Source organism: Glycine soja, chromosome 8, assembly GCF_004193775.1.
Source record: "Glycine soja cultivar W05 chromosome 8, ASM419377v2, whole genome shotgun sequence".
Taxonomy (NCBI): Eukaryota; Viridiplantae; Streptophyta; class Magnoliopsida; order Fabales; family Fabaceae; genus Glycine; species Glycine soja.
The window spans coordinates 11281791-11305147 of record NC_041009.1 but is presented as its reverse complement, the minus strand read 5'-3'; the positions used below and the strand labels follow the sequence as shown (position 1 = coordinate 11305147).

At 34.3% G+C, this 23357-nt stretch overlaps 3 protein-coding genes and 1 pseudogene across 6 annotated transcripts; 1 reads left to right on the top strand and 3 right to left on the bottom strand.

Annotated features, from left to right (window-relative positions):
- Positions 1-1042: 1042 nt before the first annotated feature.
- LOC114422406 (protein TONSOKU-like) lies at positions 1043-12118 on the bottom strand. Of its 4 annotated transcripts, none has more exons than XM_028388742.1 (20): positions 11647-12113; positions 10772-11569; positions 9942-10118; positions 9038-9129; positions 8436-8534; positions 7413-7873; positions 7295-7326; positions 6976-7203; positions 6708-6861; positions 5098-5214; positions 4578-4678; positions 4308-4431; positions 3895-4007; positions 3375-3486; positions 2858-2962; positions 2714-2780; positions 2486-2606; positions 2222-2389; positions 1851-1968; positions 1043-1772 (listed from the first exon to the last, which is right to left on the bottom strand). In XM_028388742.1, the coding sequence occupies exons 1-20, from the start codon at positions 11908-11910 to the stop codon at positions 1267-1269; spliced, it is 3957 nt and encodes a 1318-aa protein (XP_028244543.1). In that variant the 5' UTR covers positions 11911-12113; the 3' UTR covers positions 1043-1266. The 4 variants fall into 4 exon arrangements, 3 of the variants coding, with proteins under 3 accessions (XP_028244543.1, XP_028244544.1, XP_028244545.1); XM_028388743.1 differs by having other exon boundaries at positions 6708-6855; XM_028388744.1 differs by lacking the exons at positions 1043-1772; positions 1851-1968 and having other exon boundaries at positions 2207-2389; positions 6708-6855; positions 11647-12117.
- Positions 12119-12485: 367 nt separating this feature from the next.
- LOC114421015 lies at positions 12486-14708 on the bottom strand (annotated as a pseudogene).
- Positions 14709-15117: 409 nt separating this feature from the next.
- LOC114421001 (transcription factor MAMYB-like) lies at positions 15118-15865 on the top strand (the record flags this gene model as incomplete). Its single annotated transcript, XM_028386741.1, has 1 exon — positions 15118-15865. A coding segment is annotated over one exon (546 nt), but the record flags the coding sequence as incomplete, so codon positions are not given.
- A 2959-nt stretch (positions 15866-18824) lies between these two features.
- Positions 18825-20618, bottom strand: LOC114424479 (nodulation-signaling pathway 2 protein-like). Its single transcript, XM_028391335.1, has one exon. It carries the CDS (start codon positions 20550-20552, stop codon positions 19089-19091), a length of 1464 nt encoding a protein of 487 aa, XP_028247136.1. The 5' UTR covers positions 20553-20618; the 3' UTR covers positions 18825-19088.
- Between the last annotated feature and the right edge of the window lie 2739 nt (positions 20619-23357).

Genomic DNA, 23357 nt, shown 5'->3' with positions numbered 1-23357 from the left:
TTACTCATTTGATAAATTATAGGAACCAAATTCACAATTAATTCTTTAATTTATTATATAACAATGAATGTTATAACTGTTATGTAAAAAAGAGAGTTATAACTGTTACTATTCAGTAAAAAAAAAAACTGTTATGTTATTATTTCATGTGTATAATTCCACATAGATTTAATTTTTAGAATATTCCCAATCATTAATTTTTAATTTTGAGATTTATCATTTCTCATACTCAAAATATTCGTGATTCTTATTCGGTAGAAGTAAATACTAGAAAGGAACTTTTGAATGATACCCACCCACGCTTAATGTGCAGCATTATTTCAGCGTATGGAATGATCAGAGAGTATAATTGATTGGTATTTATGAGTTTCATCATCAAGATGCGTTAATTCTTCAGTAATTCTTTTTGCTGCCCACACGGGGAGCTATTCAGTAATTAGGGGAATGTATTTTCTCCTTTGTTACTTCCTCTACTTCATTAATTTGAGATGTTTTAATTTTATTTTCCACCGTTGCTTAATTTTTTGGACAACAAATATCATTGTTCATTATGTGTGGTCTTGTATATCATTGGGATAATCACTGTGGTTGCAGTGCCACCATCGCGCGGATCACTGAATAAGTTATCATAAGGTACCAAGCATGCACATTATAATTAATTTAATTTTAATTTTAGCTAAACTTTTTTACTCATCTTTCTGTACTTTTAAAAAGGTTTTAGTTTTTTCACATTTTATTTCTCTTATATTCTTTTAACGCTATTTTTTTTTTATCTCCTTTTGTTTTTATCAACTTTCTGATTTGTTTTCTCTCTTCCTTTGGTATTTATCTCAAATCCTTCCGTTCGGAGGTGAGAGAATCATTTTTACCTTTAAGGGTATAGTTAATTCGGCTATCCTATACTTTTAAAATGAACTACGCGGCCAGAGTTTCAAATCTTACTAATAAAATTTAGTAAATTTAATTTTATAGATAAATTTATCCATCACAACCTGTTTTCTTGATGGATTAAACATGACAGATCAAAATGGGAAGACAGTCAGCCAGTCCAATCTGCATGATAATATATACACGAATATTGTTTTAGCCTTTACATGATAAATGACACTGGAGGACCTGTGCTATATCACTACAAAGTGTGACATGCATAAATTCAGCTGTTGATATCACAGTTATAGATAAAGCAGCAATCGCCTTTTTATTATTCATAAAAATGCTCTCGAACATTGATTGATGAACTGCCTCTTATTTTTTTGATCGGGAACATCAAACTTTCTTGCAGCAAGGTTTCACTCTACAGCACTTATTTTCCCTCGTTGAGAAGTGAATTATCTGCTCAGTAATGTGGTTTTGACTTGAAAGGGGCCGTAAAGTCGCCCATGAACCATAGAATGCTTCCGCAGCTTGTGCAGAAAAACCGTTATTGCTAAGGTCTAGTAATTGCAAGTTCTTTGCCTTACCAATAGCAATTGAAAACTGTTGCGTGAAATGGCACTCGGGAGATGAATTTCTTTGACATGAACTGGCACAGCTGTCGTCAAATCCAGAAGCAGCTGTTTCTACTGGAACATCTTCACTATCAGCAACTTCCAGTAGATGGTCGGCACTGTTTAGAGAGCCAAGGACCTCTTGATTATCATCAACTTTCATAGTATCAAGTTTCTGCTCCTGGTTTTGTGAGCAGCTTTTTACCGATAAATCATATTGTAGAGCAGAAACTTCCTTCGGAATAGAATTATTAGCAACATTAAGTTCCTCAAGGCAGCTGTTCTCTGATAAAAGAAACAACATCATCAAACAATAGTAGTCGTAAAAAATGAACTAACAACCAAATATAATTTAATGCCTACCTGCCAGAGCCTCGATTATGTGAAGAATTCCTGCAAGCCCAAGTTGACACTTTTTAAGGACCAAAACTTTGAGACAGCACTGTGGGTTTACAAGAAGAGAAAATAAAGTATTGCTGCCCTGCATTCATTACAGAATTTAAACAAACCATGGATAAGAAACTGGTTAAGCTCAAAATTTTCACTAAAACACCACAGCTATACCTAAATCTATAAACTGCAAACTAGTGTTTTTAAGGGTAAAGAAATGGTATGAGAAGCCAGATTCTATTCTGAGTGTTACGGCAATACATAGTGACACTCAAATAAAACCAGCCAAGGAAACATGCATTACAATAATATTAGCAATAGAAATCCAGTTAGAGGCAACAAACCTCAGGCATGATAGGATTTCCTTCCAGGTTCAGCTCTAGGATGGAACAAAAAAAATTAACACTGGTGTTTAAAACAAAGTTAAATGTTAGACCACAATATGATAGGTCAAGTTTCACAAGCTCTTCAGTCCCTTGGAGCAATGATTCTGCTAATTTAATTGCCCCTTCCTGCAGAATATTACCTCTCATCAGAAGACCAGGAAGTCAAAGCATGCTAGAATAAACCATAATACGTGAACACAGTTGGCGATAGGTTTTACTCACAGTTCCAACACCCGTGCCTCCAAGTATTAGTCCTGACAAATTTAAGGTCCCTGCAAGCTTGCAAAGGGTATCGACAACTGGTTTGCCTAGTTTTAGACCACTCATATTCAACTCAGAAAACCTATAATGGGCAAATTCAATTTAAATTTATGTATGCTCTAAGAAAATACAATTTATGTAAAGATGATACATGGAGATGGATGGTGACGTTGGTACAATTGATTTTACCTTTTCAGAGTAGAAAGCTTGGACACAAGATTAACTATAGCATTTCCAGATACAGGGCTGTTGTATCCTGTCAAAATTAGATTACCCATAAATTGTAAGATTACTTGTATCAGGGATTTGAAGAGAATGATAGATTCATCATACCTATACATAGATGGGCAAGAACAGATGTAGAGTCCAATGCATCCGCAACTTTTTGAATAGTTCTGGATGTGACACAACAGTTCTCTATATTCAAGCTACAAAGAGCTACACAACAGAAAGTAAGTAAATAGTAGGGAGATATCTACAGCAGGAATCCACATACAAGCACATTTGAGAGACCATAAGTGCATCATAGCATAAATTTCATATAAACATTTTCATAGCTCAGAGTGAGACCATTTATACTAGAACAGTGTTGTCAATGGTGGATGGCAGAAAGCATAAATTCCGCCATATAAACAAGCCATTGTGGCCTATGGCACCGCCATGGCAGGTCACCCTTCACAAATTTCCTATGGCAGTAGGCAAAAATTTCGCCACACCATTCCTCCATGGCATCACCATTTAACAACATTGTAATAGAAAGAAGAGAAGGGAAGGACATGGAAATCAGCATTCTTCAGAAAATAAGAAAAACAATATTCAAATTGGCAGAGCTTCATGTCATGCAGCTTACCTGTACAGTTTTTTAATATTGTTGAAAGATAAGATCCACATGCATCAGTAAGACGGTTTCCAGAAATGTTAAGCACTTCTAGTCGATCAAATAGCAGTGAACATTCACAAATCTGACAGGAACAAGTTAATATATTAGCAAATTTGAGATTCATCGTGCAAAAATAGATAAGCATTCTTTTATTCTATTAATCAAGAATTGTATAAATAGATTACCCTTGTGTACATACTAGATAGTTTATAGTTTGAAAGTTATTGAAAAAATGCTTTGGTTGGGACAAGGCAGGTGAACTTAGCTGATATTTTGGTGATTTAAGACCTGATAATTCATTTTCTTTTTCAGAAAATATCACAATTAACATCAAATGTATGCATCCATTATATTTATGAATTTATATTTGAGATATTTTTTGGTAATAGAAGGTATAGAGCAACCATCATTTTAAACCTCAAAGTTAGAAACATAAAACAAGGGGAAGAGAAACAAGTAAACATCAAAATGGTTGCAAGTAGTATCATACCTGAAACAATGATGTTGGGCCAAATCGATTGCAATGCAAATCCAGAGTTAAGCCACCATAAGATTGTCCTGATGCTGTGAACACCTTTTGCAGTTTCTCGATTGTTCCATTTCCTAAAATATTATCAACTCAATAAAAGGCTAAAACTATTCAATAGATTCCCACATTATATTTTTATCTATTTTAATTCTTTTCATGGTTTTAGTTTTCAAACCTTTCATTAATCACCAACAAAAGTACTGATTAACAGACGTAGTCGATGAAATTTGAGAACCATAAAAAACGGTTCCTCTAGAGGAAGCATAAGAAAAGAAAAGGCAACTACTAGATGATTTTCTGACAAGACAAATACAGCAGAATCTATAGCAAAAAAGACCACAAACCAGAAAAAAGAATAAAAAAAATGTATGTACCTAACAAATTGTGAGAGAGGTCAAGCATTGCAAATGACTTTTGAGAATGCAGTGCATTTATCAATGGTGTAATAGACAAGTCTTGAAGGTCGCAGTCAGACACAACAATTTCGTCATCTGAAACCTGTTGACAATAATAAAAGCCAAAAGCAGTTGTATATTAAAAAATTAAGAAACAAATTCAGTCCAACATCTGAAAATGAGAAGGCTTATTTGTCACTGACTGTGCAGTGGCTATGAAAGAATTGATACAGCTAAGATCCCCCTTACCTCTAAATTGTAAAGCTTCTTCAATACCTTGATGTTCGGTACCTCTGACAACTCCTTGCAGTGGTCTACATACATTTTTATCAGGCCCTTGTGAATCCATCCTGTAAAGGATAAAAATCATTTGCGTCTCACTTGGACATAGATAGTGGAAAGCTAAAAATTGATGTTGAATACAGCTTCAATACAGCAGAAGCCTATAACTGCCTTTCCAAATGATTCATGCATCTTCAGCTGTCAACTTCCTATGCCTATTGCTTACATAAATTGCAATTTGCAAGATCAATGAATATCAAGTGATGAGTCAAATTAATTTTAATTTTTCTCTATAGATAACAACCATCAACCATGCTGCAACTAGTCTAGAGATTCAAATATTTATGTCAACATATGTGCAAGTAGTTTTATATTGAAGATAAAAGTCCTTGAAAAGAAGCCAATAAGAAAAAAAGATCAAGGACATGGCATAAAAAAATTAAATGGCGATACCACTGAATTAACATAAAGCATGAGTATCACATACCATCAACGGAAGCTTCAACCATGTCATTTCCCAAAACTTCCTTAAGATGTTCAACAGTTTCCAGGGATTCTAGATCTCTTCCAGCACATTTTATATGCTCAATAATGGGCAACAAACCTATGTATCAATTTGTAAGTGTTAAAGATATTGTGGAGATCTATTAAGGTTGATTAAATCAAATCATATCTTAGCTAATCATTAGGGATTACAAGATCAGATTAGTTTCCTTAATATTAGAGATTAGATAAGTTTCCCTTATTTGTAAATATTTCTGATTATAAATAAGAGTTGTGTGTGTGTGCTGAATGACACACAATTCCAGTAGACACTTCTACAGTAAGTACAGTTGGCACGAAAAAAAATCAACTGAAGGAAAACTGTAATAAATAAATAAAAAGTTGATATAACAAGGGAGTTGATAAAACTGCAACTTAATAATCAAATACTGAAGAATGGAATCAGTTGCTTGATAGTTTGATATTGTTTCACATGTTGGACACCAGTATCTAATCTATGCAATATAAATGCTTCCTGTGCCCGCTGCTAGTGTTGGAAAAAGTTAACTCCTATGCAGTACAAGACACAACCAGTTTATATATAGCAACATTTTTCAAACATCTATATGTTGGATCTTGCAGTGTGACAATGCAAGTCTCAAGCAGTGTCTCATGTTTGGTGCCTCCATCCAAGCCTAATTGCTAGAGCACAAAATTTGATCCATAGGAAACTTAAAATCATGAAAGAGATAAGTACACAACCGATAGGGCTCGAGGTGTGAATAGGGGTGTGAAGAGTGCTGATGAGGTGGCTTTGGGTGTAACAGAATGCTCGAGTGATAGTTAGTGGACTTTGAGTATTTAGAGGGAGGTGAGAGGAGAGAGAGGGTATGGGGAGAAATCATCATTCTGTTAGGGGCAGAGAGGATTTCCCTCTTTGTAGGAGCTGAGCTCTGGGCAGGGGAATTATGATTCCTCCTGTGCTCATTTTTCTTTTGAGCAAGAATAATTCTCACTCGTTACATTTTCTTCTCTTGTTCTGTGTAAGTTGTCTACTGTTTGTTTGGTCCCTAACAACTACAGTCAATACATAGGCAAACTTATGCTGTCACTTGTGTACTTATCTACTATACCTCAATATCTGAGTTTGGCCAACCAATTGCTTTACCAAAACTATTTAATCCAAAATCCTGGTAGAAGCATTTGTATTTAAAAAAAAAACATTTAAATTTTTCATCTAGATACGAATTAAGAAAAAATTCAGACATGCAATCAAAGAAAACAAGAATTATAAAGAATTAACCAATCCATGTTGAAAGTAAAGTTTAATCCATGCCTGAAGAATACGTAATGAAAAACATACAAGAAATTAACCGTAAATCCTGGCTTTGATTATTTTTTTCCCTAATTGAGATTTTTGAACAGAGGAGCACTGCTCTTTTATTTATTACAACACGGAGCATCTGTCACCATTTATATGCAAAGCCAGAATAACCCAAACCAACTTCCTTCTTATTTTTTATACAATTCATACCAAATTAATTTTCAAGTCAACTGGAGATCTATGCTAATATTATTAACTGACCGAAAAACTTAAAAGTAGGAACTGCATACCCTCTGATCTCTTTTCAGTTGGAAATTGTAGATAATATAAGCAAGCAACTACAGCCTTCAAAGAGTCAATGTTCAACTGGTCACCAGTGGTACACAAGGATGCTTCTACACGTATTAGGTCATTCCCAATCCGGCATGTAACATATTGCTGGAGCTAGAAAATTTACAGGCAGCAAGTTAGGATGATATCCATTAGATGATCATGACAATTTGGCAAAAGCACAAACCCCAAATATATTCATGTTCACGTCATAACAGTAGAACTCACGTCATTTTGGGAATGATGCAACATAGGCTGGGTAATATCATTTTGTTTGCCAGAGACATCAGTGTCACATTTAGAACCACCAGGAAAATCAGGTTCAGCAACTATATCATTGCTAAAAGACCTGGAATGTCTGCCAGATTTTGTGGCCCTATGTGGACTCCAACATTTGAAAGAACTACTACTTTCTTCAACATTAATTGCAGTCTTGGATCCATTTTCTGAGATAACCTGCCATCGCAAAAACCAAAAAGGCTAGCCATTCACACGGTGATATTTGAGCAGAGCTCACACACACACAACTAAGTGGAGATTTCTTTACCTGAAATTTACAAGGACTGGCTTTACTCTTAACTGCAATCAGGCAAGCATCAATCAATATATAATAACTATAAGGGAATCTTTGGGACAGAGCAAAGCAAATAACAAAGAAAACATACTGGCATCATAAGTGGGCAAGTCCTCTACCGGGCAATTATGATCCTTTCTGCTTGAACACTCGACTTCATCATCATCATCATCAGAAAGAATTACACGGACACGTTTACGACCAACAACTGTCTGATGATCACTGGTTTGATTTTTCAGACTACTGGGTGAATGCTCATCTTGCTTGGTAGAGTTGGCAAGACTTTCTTTGTGGCCTGCTTTCTTTTTGGATGAGCCTTTTAAGGACTGATAGAGTGACATAAGAGGTGCGTCCTCTTTCAATTCTTCTCCAGTAGTCAGAGTTTTTGATCGAGAAATTGTCTTTGGAAAGCAAAAATCATCAGACCCACTGTTTGACAGACACTCATCTGCTTCAGTATCAGTTTCAGAGCAAAAATCCTCTGGCATACTTTTAGCTTCTGCCTCTTTTTCTTCTAATTTCTTCAGCTTATCAATTAGAAGATTCAACCTCCTATAAAAGATCACAATTGATCAGCATTAATATTACATGTCCATCAAAAGAACCCGTGATAATTATTGAAAAAAAATCCAAGTCTCACATCGACAATAAATAGTGCCAAGATAGTGTATATAAGTAGAGGACCACCCTCACCGACTTCACCCTATGAGCTAGTTTTGAGTTTGAGTTAGACACAAATTCACATTCTAAGATAGTATCAGAGCCTATCCTAGATCCATTAAAAGGATCACCCACCATATTATCCACGCATCAAGCCCAAAAGTGTTGGGTGTGAGGGGGTGTATTGGAAAAAAATCAAGTCTTACATCGGCTAGAAATAGTGTCAAGATAGAGTATATAAGTGGAAGACAACCCTTATCCTATGAGCTAGCTTTTAGGGAGTTAGGGTCAAGCCCACATTCTAAGAATAATGTAAACAATATAATGGATTCAGTTTGCAGGATATGAGATTTTGGCCACCAGAGGTTTGAATACAAGATGGATATCCGTGAATAATTCAATGAAACTGCAAGTAATGTATATATAAGGAAACAGACTTCCATGGATCAGTTACCTTGTCTCATCCTCATCATCAAATCTTATCATGTTGCTATAATGCATATTTTCCAAGGCAGCGAGTTGCACATCAGGGAGGTCTGCTTCAACAGCGATACTGCAATATGATGGAATCAAATCAATGATGCAGTTCATATAAGGCCATCAAAAGGATGCCAACATGGATGTATTTTTTAAGAAAGTCCCATCAAGGTTAAGTCATATAAGTATTAGACAAGTAGGTTGCCAAGTTTCATTCTAGTATTGACTGCAACTGCAAGCAGCATTGACTTTTGATAATAACATTATAACAGCCAACATATTTTATCAAAGACATGACTTCTGAAAATTGTAAAGAAACCAGTATGACTAGGTCATCAACACAGGAATGAATGGAAATTACATGATGAGAAAAATCTTGTTCTAATAATTTTCTTTCATGATTCACAAAACAATAGCGGTACCCCCAACCAGGTTGCATCAAGCATGAGGAAACTATTGTGTTCAACATAAATTCAGCTACTTGGAGATTCCGTTATAATTACAAACTATTTCGTCTTCCATAAGTTCACTAATTTCAAGAAATAAAATCATCCAGTAAAGTTATATGGATATTATTACCTGTAGCTCTCTTGAAATGCATCCAATGCTTTTCTCCAACTTTCAGTAGAATCATAAACATTACCAATATTAATTTTCACCATTGCTTGCCCCTATAATCATTATTAGCAAAGCATAAGAATTAACCAAGTGACAACACACACACAAAACAATGAAACAAACTATTTCACCTACATTTATCTTTGGATACTAAGTAACCTAGGATATTGACATGCATACAAAAATTTAAGTGTTCTATCAGGATTTGAAATGTCATGTCAGACTAACATAACAAGGAAGAAATTCTTATGTACAGTGAGTATAATACATTCATTTACCACGATTTTATTATTAAGCATTTCCAAAATAAATCTTACTGCATAGACTTAATTTCAGTGTCACAAGCTATGTTTTAGTTTGATTGCTCTATTACTTAATTTCTCCTGACATGTACAATGCTCCTCTTTTGAAGTGTCCATGTTTCATTGATAGCAGGCAACTAAATCTCAGAATTTTCATGTTTTGTGTGTATGGATAATGGATGTATTCAAAGTTACTTTCTCTTGATTTTGTATATAAATTATAGGCTGAATCATATAGATTTTGAAGATTGAATGTATGATTAGTGGCTTGGAGTCTTTAAACCCTCATTTTGCAATATACTCAAAGCATATTTTGCTCAGCTTAATTCTAGAAAAATAATTGCTTATTTTTCAAAAGCTCTTTCAAGAAGCTAAAAGAAACAAGTGATTGTTTCTCCAAAAATAAGTAGAATCAATTAATCAAACATGAATTCATATTACCAATTATTTGAAATAATCTTGGATGTTTCTAAATTCAGATTTGTGATATATTGAATAAGGTTAGGTTGAAAAGGAGGAAAAAAGAAAGTGTTAAAAATGTCATAGAATGATGAAAAGGTTACCTCTAAGTTACCAATATTTTTGTACATTTCCCAACTCTTTTTGTACCACTTGATTGCTTTGTTGAATTTTCTGAGTTTATGGTATGATTCTGCAACATCCAGATATGAATCAGCCAGTCTCTGCCTATCACAGAGTTCACTTGCTATTTTCTTCTTCTCCTTTGCAAATTCACAATGCTAAACAAAACATTGTTTAGTAAGAAAGGTCACACTTAAGGAATTACTAAACATACCATAGCTTGAAAAAGTCTCTGCATTCACCACATAATATAGGTCATTAAATTATCAAATGGGGAGGAAAACATCATATAATTATACCTACTGATTTGAGAGAAATACGTGCATGTGCATGAATCTCAAACTTCAATATATTACTGAACAAAGTCTTACATTTTCCTTAAAGTAAATCACGAAAGGCTTTTCAATTGAATAAAATGCGCAATGAAATAAACCATGCTTGAAACAACTTCAATGAATCTATGCTTAATCCATAACTAACAAACCGTGAGCATGTGTACATCTGTTCCTTAAAGCAACATTAATAGACAAAACCTAGAAGACTTTTTCAAGTGAAACAAAAGGGAGTAGTAGAAGGTCAAATGGAGAAATTAATACGATAGAACATAAGCCATGCAGGTTAAGCATTTGTGTCCTAAACATGGTAAATAAAAATTGATCATACTAAAGAAATGAAACACGCTCGGTGTATCGGAAAAATTATGAATTGCCTCATCAAATCTGAAAAAATTCCAGACAAAATAGCCATTCCAAGACAGACATCATTTGGTTAACAGAATCATGATAAGCGAACCCAAAGATAGAACCAATACCTTCTCCCACGCAGAGATCATCCTTGCTTTCTCAACCAAACGCTCAAGAACTGCATTCTGCTGCAGCAAGAATTTGCGCTCATTTGGTGTCCCTCTGGCAGTGGCTATATCTCTTTTGAGCTTCTTAAGGCTCTGCTCCTCTTTCTTTATATCAGCCATTACCTTAACAGCTTCTCTCACAGTTTCAATATTCTGCTCGATTTGCCTTACCAAAGCATCCTCATCCTCCAAGCTCTTTGCCAAACCAAGCGCCTTCTCGTAATAAGCACTTGCATCTTCATACTTCTGAGTCCTGTAATTCACTTCACCAAGATTAATATACCCCTTGGCTTCCCCTTGAACATGTCCAATTCTGTTACAAATCACAATATCCGTTCTAATGTGTTTCCTAGCTTTATCCCAATCCCTAAGTTCCATATACACATTCCCAAGGTTGTGGTGGAGTCTACTGCGGCCATCATCGAATTCAGCGACCTCCTCGTCATTACAAATCTCCAATCCTCTAGTTAAAATCTTCCGCGCCTCATGCAAGTTGTCGAGATCCATCTCCAGCATGCCTATGTTGTTGTGCGCGTCGATGTACTCCTTGAGAAAAGAGGACTTGCTGTTTGGAGGATTCTCCTGGAGCTTCACCGCGAGATCCATCGCGGACTTGAAGTACTTCTTCGCGTTGCGAATTGAGTTGTGGTCGTGCTCCGATCGCGAGAAGAGCTCGTGGTAAGTGCGACCGAGTTGCGTGCTCGCCCGCTGTTGCTCAACGACGTCGCCAGCGTCCCTCGCAAGATCTAAATGCTTTTTCTGTAACCGAAAAAACTCTCAGTCTTGAAAAGGAAAGTGTCAATTAGGGTTTTGGGAGGAAGAAGTGAAGCGCTGACCTGATAAATTAGGGCATCGGAGAAGTGTTCGAGGCGGAGATACATTTCGCCAAGGGATTGACAAGTTGGGAGCAAATGCTTTTCCGGTAAGTGTTTGAGCGAAATTTCGTAATCGATTCGGAGCCATTTGAGGGCTTGGACGTACTCTCCTCGGTTTTTGAGTATGTCGCCGATGACGTTGGCCCACCGCGCCTCCTCTCGGTGGTTTCCCTCCGCCTTGGCGTTCCGGTACGCCGCCTTCGCCGACTTCAGATCCGCGTCCATCTCGAAACGACGGCGAAAGATGTCGTCGTGGGTTCTATCTGAATTCTGGAACTCTTTTCTCTTCTCTTCTTTGTAGGGTGCGATTTGCAAAGACAAAGGCAGATGTTAACTATGCCCGCGCGACGTCTATTCAAGGTTCGAATGAATTTGCTGTGTCCCGCCAAAAACACTTTCTTTTTGTTTTTCTCTCTCTGTTTTTTCCTTCTTCTTTTTTAGTACCTTTTTTTCGTTATTTTTTTAAAACTAGTTTAATAGTAGTTCGTTATTGTTACTAATTTACTATTATTGATGTGGATAAACTTTGTTTTATACGTTGACTGTTTATGTAATTTTTTAGTGAAATAATAATAATTAGCAAAAATTATTTGTTTTGACACAATTAGCAAAAATATTTATTCACAAGAAGAAACAAAATAAAAAAACAGACCATGGAAAAATTAATAAAAAATCACATGACTAGAAAAATTAACAAAAAAATAAGCAAAAAAGAAAGGAAAAATTATGTAAATAAACAAGGAAATCATTCAAATAGGTGAGACAATGAAAAAGAAAACTATACAAACAAATAAGAAGATTTAACAAGACTTCTGCCAACTCCAACTTTCTCTGTTGGCTCTAACCTGAGTTCGTTTTTTGTTTGGAGAAACCAAATGATCAATTGCAACATAAGGTTTCCAATCAGGAACCAAATTCATGAATAATAAATCTATTAACTCAGTTATGAATTTAACATGATGTACGCAAGTTCAAGTTGCTCAACCATTTCACTTGATACCAAGACAGCAGTATCACTCTCAAGGTAGAATATGAAATGGATATTTCTAGCTCGTCCTGCACATAAATGCCGAGATAACTTTCCATCAATAAATTTAAGACACGGTTGTAACAATAGTGTAAATGAGCTATGAGTTGTACTGACCGCAGTGATTAGCTATCCACAGAACTAACGATACAGAATTCTCATCATGTCCTTCCCCTTTTAGAAAGAATATATCACCTCTCTTTTGCATATGTATCTCAACACATGTAGAACATGATGCATCAACAGCAGATTTATCAAATACAGTGATTACAGGAAGCTCACTGGTGTCACCAAGATCCACTGAAATGCACTTGCAGGAAGCATACAATTACTTTCAAAGGCTCCCAATTTGGTTAGAACAATATCTAACAAGGGAAAAGAACCATTCATTTGAAGAAAGGGGTCCATCAGAAGCTCCTTGGCTGGCAATCTTTTGGATGCTGGGACTAGACATTTCTCAATTTGATTTCTGGATCTATTACTTTAGAAAGAGCGAGCAACAGGTTTTATACCCTGCAAAGTCAAATATTGTTGGACCCAATAATCTCTTACAGAAAAAAGGAAGTTATTAATTATGTAATACTTACAGATGAAACTTTCTTGGATATTTGGGCAGAGTTTCTGCATTCACTATAAGGATATTCAGAAGTCACCAACTCCAGCCAGCACATACCAAATGAATATATGTCAACTAATTCATTGTAATTTTCATCACACAGCTCAGGTGCCATAAACTCCGGGTTCCTACCAGGATAAATGCGTAAATAGAACAAGTAGGGACATCAAACATAATTGGGAATAAAGGTCTTCTACTATTCCTATAGCTATTAGATGAGAAAATGATAAAAAAATTTGGTTAACATTTTAACCATTCAAAGGATCAACACAGAATATATAAAAAATAAAAAATAAAAAGTGCAGGGAAACAAAAGGGTATACCAATTACACTCTTGGCATTATTACTTCGCTCCAAGAAAGTTGCCAGGCACAAATCCCCAATTCTAACTTCTCCTTGTTGACCATTAATAAATATATTATCACATTTCAGGTCCCTATGCATAACGGGTGGGTTGTGACTGTGGAGATAGTTTAAACCCATTAAAATGTGTCTTGCCCATCCTTTAACGGTCTTCAAGTTAGCATTCTTGTGTTTTTTACTAAACCTATAAATCACGCATTGCATCCACTAACAGAAAGGTTGATTTCACAATAAATGACACAGAGAAATTAACAATATGTATAAAAGGGATGGTCAACATACTGTTTGAGGCTACCCGAAGTAAACAACTCTGTAATCATATTAACTGTTATTGTGCTTATCATCAATCCAGAAATTGTAGAACCTGACTATGTTATTGTGCTTTAGTGATCTCAGGAGATGCACTTCTGAGTACCGTCTCTCTAAGTCAGCTGCTGATTGTTACACCTCGTCAATCTGAACCTGGCTCCAGGCAACTTCAATTCCATTGACTTCATCAAATGTTTTGTAACTGATTAATCAAGAATTATGGAAAAAACATATATAGCTAGAAGCAAACAAGGTTAACTCCAATCATAAAATTATTTTTCGATGTAACCACAAAACACATTGCATTATATCCTATAGGTGCTTGACAGTAAAAAAAAAAATGTTTTAATTTCAGCATCGCAAAAACAATTCATGATCAAGTAAAAGTATCATCTTGTAAACAATGATGCTGGCAAATAATCAAAATTAATAAAGAAACATGTATGTTAAGAAAGCAAAAACAATGGATACACAGTTTTGAAGGCTCGTTTGCCGATCACTTTTTTGTATGTATTGTCACGAATGCAAAAAGCATAATTAGTTTACTGCATTGAGAATTTTGTCCCAAAGTGAAAAAAATAAAGAGAGAAGAAACAATCATATTATGTTGATGTAGCGATAAGTTGGATCATTTTCAAGGACATCAGGGTCAGGGGGCTCCAAATATCTTGAACCCTCTTTAGAGCTTTCTTTAGCCGTCAAACTCATCTAAAGTGCACTATAATCCAAATCAACATTCAATTTGAAATTACCTTTAGAATAAAAAATCAATAATAAATGACAGTTCGTTAGGTAACAAAATTTCAACAAATAATGGCATGCATAATTAAACATGTTAATTAATAAATATAAGAAAGTCAAATCCAAAAGCACCAGGAAGAAAGATGAATTTCAACAATGCATCTAGTTCCAGTCATAAAATTACCTAAAACTTCAAGAAGAAGAAAAAGGAATTCTGCTCAATTTCACTTTTTATCTAATGAGTAGGCCCTTGAGAACTTGGTTTGTGAGAAGGAATAAGAAGTTAGTCAAGTTACAGAACTCTAATTGAAATTAGAGATGCAGAATGTCAGGAATGAATGAACCACGTCACAATGATTCTATCCACACTCTCTAAAAGAGTAAAATCAGAATTCACCACTCTCACGAATCTCAATCATTGTTTATTTTCTCATTTTCTTATCTCTCAGTCATTCACATTTCACACACAAACGATGACGTTTTAAGTTTCTTGGCGATTCCCTTTCAAGTGTTTGCGAGAGAATGGAGTTCGGTCGGGAAGCCGGGGAGGTGGGAGGCGATAGCGGCGGCGTTCGGGGGGAGGCACAGGGTGGAGAGTGTGATAAAAAAAGCGAAGGAATTGGGGGAGAAGAGAGTGGATGATTCGGAATCGTATGCGCAGTTTTTGAAGAAGAGGAAGGCGTTGGATAAGAGGGTTGTGGAGGAGAATGAGGGTGAAAGTGAGGGGAAAGCAGTTGATAATGGTTGGAGTTCTGCTGAGGATATTGCATTGCTGAATGCTTTGAAAGCGTTTCCTAAGGAAGCTTCCATGAGGTGGGAGAAGGTTGCTGCTGCTTTTCCCGGGAGATCCAAGCCTGCTTGCATGAAGAGATTCGCCGAATTGAAGAAAGGCTTTCTGACTGCAAAAGCTGCAGCCGAGTAGGATCATTTTTTTTGTTTAATTGTTGAGCTAAATGGATTCTTCGACTTGTAACTTTGAACACATTTTTTTGTTTCTAGCTATTTCAGTTATTATTTATGTTGAAGTTCTGGTTCTGTAACTTTATATAATGCATTGAACTGACCGAGATTGTGTATTCGTAATCTCTTACAGTGAGCATAAATATTTAATATTTCGGCTTCAATCTTGGAACTTTTCTGGTTTGCTTGTTGATTTCTTTTTCAGGCTTTCAGCTTGGTGAAGCTGTGCCTATTCTCTCAAGTCTTTACTTTTGTACTTTTTATGCCGAATGGGTTTAGATTCTAGGTGCCAGGTTTTTGTTATTTAGGCTCACCTTGCTGCCAACCATTTCCCTAGTTTAGTTTGTGGAACTTTGATTTTACTCTTCCTACTGTCTTGGGGTTTTGGATTTTGAGCATGTTCGTTACATAGACCCTTTCATTTTAGCATCCTATTGTATTAACTGTTAAGTTCTGATTTATGAAATGCATCTCTATTGGCTAGTGATAGATTGGGCAATTGGACTTTCAATTACTTTTGTTTTGTGCAAGGAGCCTACTGTTTCAAACATGGCCAATTCCTGAGTAATTTGTGTTGATTTGCTTGGGTTAGACAAAAGTTTGGCCATGTTGTGTTTTATCAGCTGGTTGCTAGCATTACTAACCCTTCTAACATTACTAATCTTTAAGTGGGATGTGGGGATTGCCTTCTTTTCTGTCGCTAAATTTCAGTTAAGTGTTCCACATCTAATTGCCTGGTCTTCAACAAGAAGGGGTCCATTGTTTTCGTTCTTGCATTATGGATTTAGGGATTATTCCACTTGCACTCTGCTTATTTAGAAAATTGCACTAACCTCCCATGCTTTGTTATTTTAAGGGGATTGTGTGCATAGTCCATACTCTGTAAATAAAAGTGAGGTAGATGTGTGTAATTTTTTAAAAATAATGAGTGTTGATGTGTAAGGATCATATATAAAACAAGGGAGGTAAGTTCAAACAAGCAAGGTGCAAGTGTATTTAGTGCTAACCTTAAGGGAGGTATATGTTATTAATCCTTTATGTCAGATGATCTTATCTTGGAACCAGTTGCGTGTTGGTACAACTGGGTTTAAAATTTTGATTTTAGTATATACTACTATAATATAATTAATAGTAATATGTCAACCACAGTTCTGAAACTTGGTCAGTGTATTTGGCTATTGAAAAGTTGCATCCTTTTACTTTACAGTGTTGTAGTCCATGATTGCTTAGATAGGTTGGTTACGTTAGGCTCCTGGAACTTTACTTGTCATGGACACTGAATGGCACTCAGGGCAAAGGGAGATAAACATCATCTCATCTTTAGTTTGCATGGTGCTTCTGACTGACAGCTTGTAATGTTTGACTTAACTTTGGTTTTTCATATTGAAAAAACACCTTTTTTTTAAGCTAAGAAAACGATTAGTTTGTTTTATCCGGAATTCTTTTTTTAATTTTGGGTCTAAGGGAAGTCTCATAATACATCTTACAAAGAGGATGGGGACTAGGAGACAAGGGAATTGGAAAGAAGCACAGTGCATTGCAGGACAAATACTCACAGTTTTCACTCTAAAGACAGTAATTTTTAGTTTTTATGCACCTAAATTCTTTCTTTGAATTGGCATTCATCACACCAAACCTTGGTGCATGATTTCTTTGTGACATGTTCTCGCCGATCCAAATTCAGATCTTGAATTGACATTCATTACACTAAACCCTTTTTCTCATATAACTGGGGTTAGGAATGTTGGAATCCCAATTTTGTTTTTAGGCCCTAAATGTTAGAACTTTATATTAGATGGTTACTGTTTCTAGATTTGAGGCACTAAGAAACTAGTTATATGAAATAAGGTACTATAGTTATTAGTTATTACGCCAGTCCCAAAAGTTAAACACTGTAATTATTGTTATTAGTTAGCTTCTCAGCAAGCATTTGTAATAAAATAAAATTAAGAAAGTGAAATGAATTAAATTTCTTTCTTAAGTTTTTGTTTATGTTCAGGATTTTCTTTCTTAAGTTAAAATCAATTTACACATCTTAACATTTTAAAAATTTTCTTATCTAGGTTTAAATGTATAACTTAATTTTAACTTTTGGAAGAAATTTGATTTGTCTTTATCTTTATATTTCTTTTCTTACAAGTATGTGTGGAGAAATTTTATTAAATTGAGTTTTAATATATTCATTAATTACCTAGTGTATAATACGAACAATATTTAACAGTTGTTTATAATCATATTTAATCATATTTAATAGGCTTAAATATATATTTGATCTCATTTGACTTTATTCCTTAATAAATTTTTATTTTGCGTCCCTAATAAAATAATATTTTTATTTTTTATCTTTGAAATTTTTGTTTTAGTCCCGAATAAATTAAAAAAATTTATTTGTTTCCTAATAAATTAATAAATTTTGTTTTAGTATATGTATTAATAACAAATGAAAAATATTTACCATGGAGCTAAAAATAGGTGTTAAGGACCAAAAATAAAATCATTATTCTATTGAAAACTCATCACAAAAAAAATATTATTAAAAAATAAATATAAAATCAAATATTTATTAGAAATCAAAAATATAGTTAAGACTATTTAATAATGTTCAGCTTTCTTTGCAAGTTTTGTTAGAAGGTACTCTTTCGTTCTCTTATGCTATCAACCGTTAGCACTCCCTTATTAGGATATCTTACATTGCAAAATTAATGAAGAATGGAAACTTTCACATGCACTGCGTTTTACATGAGTACATAATTTTTTGCAGCAACGGAGAACAGTCTCTGGTGGAAAAGTATATGTAGGTTAACCAAGTTCCTAATCTTTTTCTACTATCCTATGAATAATGCCGAAAAAAGTTTTAATCGTATTATTCCGTTTCTGGGTGTAAAACCAATACAATACTACTATCAAGCATCATCTCATTATCATGTAAAACTTTGAAAGTGTAATATAGAATACGCTACGTGATTGACTTAAATGTGTCTTATTTTGACCGCTGGGATTCCCAACATGGGAATGCATTCTCTCGTCTTCTTGTAATGTTGACAGAGTTTACACACAATGGATCAACAGCCTCACTGATGAAAGGAAGAAAAAGGTTATTTAGCTCAACTAATAAATGATTAAATTTAATTATATTTTTTTTCAAAATACATATATATAATTGAATTATAAACATATTAAAATAATTTACAGAGCCTTAACAAATAAATTTGTACAAAATACATTGAAATTCCTATAGTCATATCATATCGATATCCCATTCACCATAATGAATGAAGAAACAACACAAAAGCCACTTAACCTATATTAACAGCTCAATAGTAAAGAAAAATGAAAAATAAGATTGACAATTAAAAAAAAACAAAAACAAAGAACCAATCTATCTAGCTATTTGACCTTGTCATCCAGATAAGCCATTGGTTCCCAGATTGAAGCCACAGTCAAAGGCCTTGACTTCCAACACAAGGCCAACCTACCCTTCTCGTATTGGACCCAATACCCTCCACCAAAGAGGCTTACCAAGAATTTGGCTTGTGAAATGTTACATGTACTCATAGGTACACGTTTAAACCCTTTCAAGGAATAAAACCCTTCCTCCCACACCATTCTCTCCTTTCTCTCACAAGGAAACTGCCTCACACTGTCCAATATTCTGAGCCCAATAACCTCTTTTTCTATCAGGCTCAACTCCATCTTGTGGCTACCCCATAGATTACTAGCAAGTGAATCACAAAGTGCAGTGTAGTGATGCAAAGCCTCACAGAAGAACTCCACAAAGGACATGGACTTGAGCCTAGGAAAATTAAATAGTTCTTCTTCCACTAAAACAACAAGCCTTGGGGACAATTTGGTCACACCATCCAAGAATGTTTTGACCAATGAGAAGCTCCTATTAGGCATCCACTGGTGTATCATGCAGTTGACTATGAGTGTTTGACCAAGTTCAATTCCTTGAAAATCTTCTTCCCTTTCCATCATTAACTGGTCAAACATGAATGGAAAGTTGATAGAAGCTGCAAACTCTTTGAGCCTTCTTCCTGTTTGTTGAACAGAATCTGCACCTCTTTGGTTCACTGTGATGGCTGTTACTCTAAGGGAATTAACACTTTTCTTCATTGCAAGGTCAACCATCAAGGGTGGCCACTGAATCCCCTCCATGATATCAAAATCAATGATGTGAAGATCTTCAGCACCTTCTGTGGCCTCTAAGATTGCTTGGTTTGCAGTGAAATGAGCAAATTTTACATAGGGAGAGAGTTCTTGGAGAACCTGAAACACACAGAAAGCATTTGTGTGCGTAGAAACAGCACCACACTGTAGCAATTCAGGGGCATTTGTGCTTTTATAATAGAGACTCTGAGTAAAGAAAAGAGCCAACCTGTTCAATAAACCATCACCATTTTCTAAAGATGAGGCATTGTTAAGTTTCTCAATTATATCTGAAGCAAGGGGCCAGTTTTGTGCTTCAACAGCTTCAGCTCCTGTTAGCAACAGATCAGCTAAACTAGTCTCTTCCATTAGCTCTGCTTGGATTCCCTTCAAACAAGAATCCCCTTCTTCCATTGAAACATGCATATTTTCCTCAGCACTAGGGCTAAATCCATGACAAAATTCAGTCTCTAGTGGATCATCATGCTTCAAGAAACCAAAGTCCTCCTGGTTGTTTGCATGTTGCTGCAGCAATCCTTCCATGGAGTACTCTTGATCAAACATTTCATCTAGGAAAGTATTTGGAGATAAGAGATTTTCTGTTTGAAATGGAAATGCATTTTCTGAGATACACTCATGGAGTTGATTCATGTAAGGAGGGCCAAATGAGTAATAAAATTGCTCAAAATCCATCGTTTTCATCGCAGATGGTGAAAAAAATAAAAATATAAAGTGGCTTAAACAAGGCACACATGGGTAGAAACTTAATTCGAGCACTCTTATAAATAGACAACCTAATCTTTAATTATGATTCGTATTGGAGGTTGACAAAACTGCCCTCGAGAAGTAGCTTAAATGATAGGAATGGAGTAAGGTTAGTATCAGAAAGTTGAAAGCCCAAAATATTTGTGTGGATAATGTATACGGGAATATATGAGAAAAATGTATGTATGTATGAAAATTTATCTGGTGAAAAAACTACTTTATATGAGAGTATCAATAGCAAAGAAACTCCAGGCTTATCCTAATATTAGTTTTGTCAAATTAGTATACTTGCATATGTTTTTGAATTATACTTTGTAAGTAATGGAAATTGCTATCTATTGAAGGATGTTTAGGAGTGTACTTTTAAAGTCTCTGTGTCCAATCACTAACGAGAGCGGGAATCAATTTACATGGGATTGAATGATCAGGGTAATAAGATAAAAGTGAGAGGGGATGAAAACGAAACTGGGAGTTAAAAAAATAATTAAAGACTGAAAATCAAAATTTTGAACTTTGTTAGAACTAAAATCAAAATTTGAGAATTTTCTTGGGATGAAAAACATTTTTAAATTGACGTGAAAAACACTTGAGCACATAACAATCATATTGTAACCATGTCACACTTGTATAATAGATGAAGATTGGTCCTTTTAAAAAAAAATATAAAGAGTAATTTGTAGGAGCTAAAAAGATATTTAAATCCTAAAAATATAAATTCAAATTTAATTCATGAAATTCAATAATAAAATGATTCTGTTGAGTGAATCATGTACTTTTATTTTTTTGAAAATAATTACAGATATTAAAGAATGAATGTTAATCATATATTCTTAAACACACTTTTTTACATACATTTTATTTTTAACTTATATTTATTAGAAATCATAAAATTGTAAATAAAACCTACTTAAATAAAAATAAAATTTGTATTATTGTTTATCTTTGAGCAACAAAGTTCTCATTCACTTTGCCGATAAAAAAAAAAAAAACAAAGCTCTCATTCACAAAATTGAGATTTATTTTAAAATTTTAAAAAATTAGCTATACATGCATGTAATTTGAAGAATCCTATTACATAACCCCCACCAATATATATATATATAAGTTTTCTTAGGTATGATGACAACTGTCAAAGTGTAGCTAAATTAGTGATCAAACTGCAGTTTGTTTACTGCAGGATCTCGTCCCTTAAAATTTATTTTAAATTTAGTAAAACAGCAATAAAAAAATATGACTAAATCATTTCGAATGTTAAGATGCGAAACTGTACCCCTCACACCCCTGCAGTATTTTTACAATTGCAAGGAATCCACAACCAGCTAGTTAGTATATATAAAAAACGATACACTTACTAAATTTATTGTTAGTGGAAGTGGGACCAATATAATCAATAATCAAGTATAAAAACATGTTAAGCCAAAAAAAAAAGTATAAAAACATGCAACTATTCTGTGTATATCATAAGTGTCTGGAAATAATAATAATAATAATAATAATATATGATAAATAACAATAGGACACGTGGATGAGGAACGTTGGTAAGAGTGAGTCTAATCAAAACAACGCAAAACAAACCAAATAATTTTAGGCGTATCGAAAGGCAACAAAAGATGATGAATTTATTCAGTAAATAAAAAAAGAAGATGAATTTATTCAGTAAAAAAAAAAAGATGATGAATTTATCATTAGGGTTTCGAAGCTTTTAATAATTCACTCTTTGGAGTTTTCGGAAATTTTGAATGGAAAGTTGCAAAATATCAAATGAAGATTTTCAGTATATTCTTTGCACCATATTACTTTAACGATTAGTTTATTGGTGTGATGTTGTCTCCTCCAATTTGTTTGCTGAGTCCAAAACTAGATTCTGACTGAGCTTACGCAAAACCAAAAAGTACGTAGTTACAAATCCATGATTACAAACCCACAACCACTGAGACTGAAGTTGATCAGGACGTGAAAGTTACAGCCAAGAGTTCAGACAATTGGATTGGTGGATCCTATTAATTAAACATAGTTACTTACGCAAACAAGTGAGCATAATAGTGTCGTTAGTGTAGTTGGCTACCTTTGTTTACATATCATGGGGTGTTATTATAATTTTAGCTTGTTTATTATGGTCAATATATGTAATTTTGGCTCTTCAATGATTTTTATAAATCATTTTTTTAATATTTCAAACAAATATTTATATAAAAGACATGTAACTCAAACTGTATAAGGTTTTGTTATATTAACATGAATAAGAATAATCTATTTATTATGTTTAATTTTTTACTATATCAAAATAAATTTGAGTCATGAGTGACATTCTTATCAGATGAATGAGATTAGTTTATGATCCAAAGTGAGTTGAGAGACATATATGAGAAGAAAATAAATTATAAAAGACAAATTCTCTTCATAAAAAATTTAAACATTGATTCATCACATTTTTAGGAACTAGTGTCTTATACAAAATTCAAAATCAGCATTAGTAAACTAGTGTTTTATATAAAAGAAAGAAATAGATAACAAAAAACTTCATCATAACAATAAAGAATAATAAATTAAATTTAAATAGTCATTAAAAGGATAAAATCACACGTTATTAATCATGATAAAAGAACTCAAAGTAGATTAAACCTTATATAAAAGTTAAAAAATAAAAGTTTGCCAGCAGCATACTGCTGCCTAACTTTGATGAGAAATAACTTGCTTACGGTTCGTTTCCTCTCATGTAACATTGGCCATGCATCCCAAACT

Bases quoted from the DNA above. Each gene is read 5' to 3' on its own strand.
- LOC114422406 (XM_028388742.1), bottom strand. From the start codon at position 11,910: ATGGACGCGGATCTGAAGTCGGCGAAGGCGGCGTACCGGAACGCCAAG. The intron at 7,874-8,435 runs GTAACTGATCCA...GATCTTTTATAG, and splicing joins GATGATGAGGATGAGACAAG to GAGGTTGAATCTTCTAATTG. The intron at 5,215-6,707 runs GTATGCAGTTCC...ATTGATACATAG, and splicing joins AACTGAAAAGAGATCAGAGG to GTTTGTTGCCCATTATTGAG.
- LOC114424479 (XM_028391335.1), bottom strand. From the start codon at position 20,552: ATGAAAACGATGGATTTTGAGCAATTTTATTACTCATTTGGCCCTCCT.